Source organism: Trachymyrmex cornetzi, unplaced genomic scaffold (genome assembly GCF_001594075.2).
Source record: "Trachymyrmex cornetzi isolate Tcor2-1 unplaced genomic scaffold, Tcor1.1 scaffold92, whole genome shotgun sequence".
In the NCBI taxonomy this organism is placed as follows: Eukaryota; Metazoa; Arthropoda; class Insecta; order Hymenoptera; family Formicidae; genus Trachymyrmex; species Trachymyrmex cornetzi.
In genome coordinates, this window is record NW_017300267.1 from 984355 (window position 1) to 987304 (window position 2950).

At 30.6% G+C, this 2950-nt stretch overlaps 1 protein-coding gene across 2 annotated transcripts in view; it reads right to left on the reverse strand.

Annotated features, from left to right (window-relative positions):
- Positions 1-2950, reverse strand: part of LOC108769590 (decapping nuclease DXO homolog) — a 15770-nt gene that overhangs the window by 10771 nt on the left and 2049 nt on the right. For both annotated transcript variants that reach the window (XM_018520629.1, XM_018520628.1), the window contains exon 2: positions 1216-1445. In XM_018520629.1, the coding sequence (XP_018376131.1) occupies positions 1216-1445 (230 nt within the window). The remainder of the gene's footprint in view (positions 1-1215; positions 1446-2950) is intronic.

Consider the following 2950-nt stretch of genomic DNA (forward strand, 5'->3'; position numbering starts at 1 on the left):
GTGAGTAGCTCGTGTCCAACTGAGCCGTGTCCAACTGGGTGCCACCCCAAACAATCAATAGGAGGTCGAAACGGCCAGATCACGTTTTGTATGTTAACTTTGTAGAAAATTGAGAAACAGCATATGCACCGGCCACCTCGAACCGGGCGAGTAATATGAAAAATGATGTAATCAAAATAAAAATGATGAAATGCCCCCTCCAACACTGGACGCCTGCGGCTACGACGCTTCCACGCCGCACGGCCGCGCGCCAAGACGGATAAAGGGACTGTAAAGGGTCCTCTACATAGAAGTAGACGGTCGTGGAGTCTTAAGTTGTAGGAAACCAACCAATCACAATCAAATATAAGGAGAATACTCGATTGGAATTGGTCAGTTTCTTACGACTTAAGACTCCACTTTAAAGTGAGATATAACGGCTCAATCAAAGCTGGCAAGGCTTCCCAAAAATACTATCGAGGTGATACAACATCCGAGACGAGAGGAAACGCGTCCGATCCGCTCGAGTGGTCTGACAAGACTGGATGTTTAAACTACAAAAGACATATGACTTCATCGTCGAAACTTGCCAGTGTTGGAGCTAGCATCTTCTAGTAGCGAGCGGCAGGAATTAAGTGTAACACCTAATATTTTTACGGTACAATTTTTTTTTAACTCAGTTGAATTAAAACGAAAAATTTCTTATTCATAATTCTGAATAAAGTAGTATTCATGATGCATTTTTAAATGAAACTATGAATTTTCTACTCACAATTTTAAATTAAACAGCATTCATCGCTCATCTTAAAAGAAAAACTTTTTTTATTTAATTGGATTAAAAAATTGTATTTTGTATTCAGAATTTTGAATTGAACAGTATTCATGATGCACAGAAATGGCTGATATATTATTTTTAGATTCAACTGGATTAAAAAACTGCATTTCCTATTCAGAATTTTGAATTGAGCAGTATTCACAATGCACATAAAATACTATAATATTATTTTTAAATTGAAAAGTATAGAAATATACTCCATGCCATTCCTATAAATGAATAAATATATGCATTCAAGATTGAAAAGGAATAGACATTTAAGTTTCACGAAATTTCTATAAATGAATAAAAATGCATTCAAGATTAAAAAAGATTTATTTTAACATTCATAAATCCGTATGTCTGAAAATCTGAATACATTTTAATCCATTTCAATCCATTCTGTTGCTGAGATGAAATACCTGCAAGCATATACTGTTCAAATTTAAATCCCCATGAAGTCGCTTGTTTTTCGTAGTCTGATTCAGTGAGGCGTTCATGTTCTTTTTCATCTGTATAAAACTTGCATAAATATATTGTACCACGATATTTACTTGCGCATATAATCCATGCATTCCGTTCATCATTAATATATGGGGTAGATAGTATTGTCTTTATTAACCCGCGAGAACAAATAAAATCAAAATCCAACCTAGTCAATATTGTTTCTAATGAGAATAAAGTGTAATAATTAGACTGCGGAACTTTATGCAAAATACTTAACTGAATGTTTTGCATAAAATGCATATTTTGCAATTTTGTAAATTTACAGATGGCAATCTCAATCTTTTTACTTCACCTTTTAATAACTCTTTAACGAACGATTGACTGCTAAAACTGTCCGATAGTTAATATTCAGTTAAGTATTTTGCATAAAGTTCCGCAGTCTAGTAATAATATAAAATTAAAAAATAACTATTTAAGTTTAATGCATACAAGTGCATATTATTCGCCTCGCCATTTATAGCAATTTATAAACTGTATATATATTCGCAAGTAGCACTAGAATGACATTAAAAGATAATCAGAGCTGGCAAAAACCCAGGTTTTTTATATTAAACCAAACCCAGTGATTATAACCGGTTTTATCCAGTTTTGCTCTGGTTAAAAAAAAAACCATAGTAATTTTTCAAAAGACTCCCCCCGCCGTCTTTCAATTTCGATGAAATTATGCTCATTTGAAGCATTTTTGCACGAAAGCAAAGAATTTGACAGAAAAAATATAGCTCTACAGTTTGTCCAACAAAACGGATAGATATTTTAGCTAATAAATGCATTAAAATAGATAATGATAACCTCAGTACACATGTTAGTTTTATATACGTTTCTTACATGTTTGTGGAACATTAGATACGTTTAGAAAACGTATATAAAACGTATAAACCAAGTGTTACCTGGGAATGGCCCTAAAAAGGCATTTTGTATTTTTGTAACAAATCTCTTTAGTCCATCAAGTATAGAGAGAATTTTCTCTACGTTTGGTCATGTTTGGAGTAAGTTAAGAAATTCATTGGCTCCAGAAAAAATTGACAAGTTCGTTAAGATTTTTAACAAAAATATTTTGAAAAATATTTTTATTTTATATATACATATATTAATATATATATTAATATATACATTAATATATATAACAAAGTTGTCATATCTTTTTACTGAAAAATATTAAATATAAATAATATAAACAAACAACTTTTGTTTTCTGTGATTTACAAACATATTACTTTTATTTACGTTCTCTTAGGTTTTAATAATAGTGAATAGTAAACTAAAAATACTAAAAACCGATTGTGGATTTTAATATGGATTTTTTACTTTGGTTAACTGGTGGGTTTAACTGGGTTGGGTAAAATTTTGCCAGCTCTTAAGACAAGTATAGACTGTGTTCCAACCAAATTTATTGCCAGTCCTAAAAAATAGTTTACGTTACATACACTATAGACTTTCAACATTGATAGTGAATTTTGGAATATAGCCGTAATCATGTTTATCTTGGTCTTAGATATTATTACGTAATCTTTTAATGTCATTTTGTTACTTGAGTAATTAATACAAGATTGTATATTAATTTAAATTATATTATATGTATCCCAGATAGCACAGAATATTTATAATATTTATTATTATTCATTTTTTTAAATGTTATATAAATATTTTATA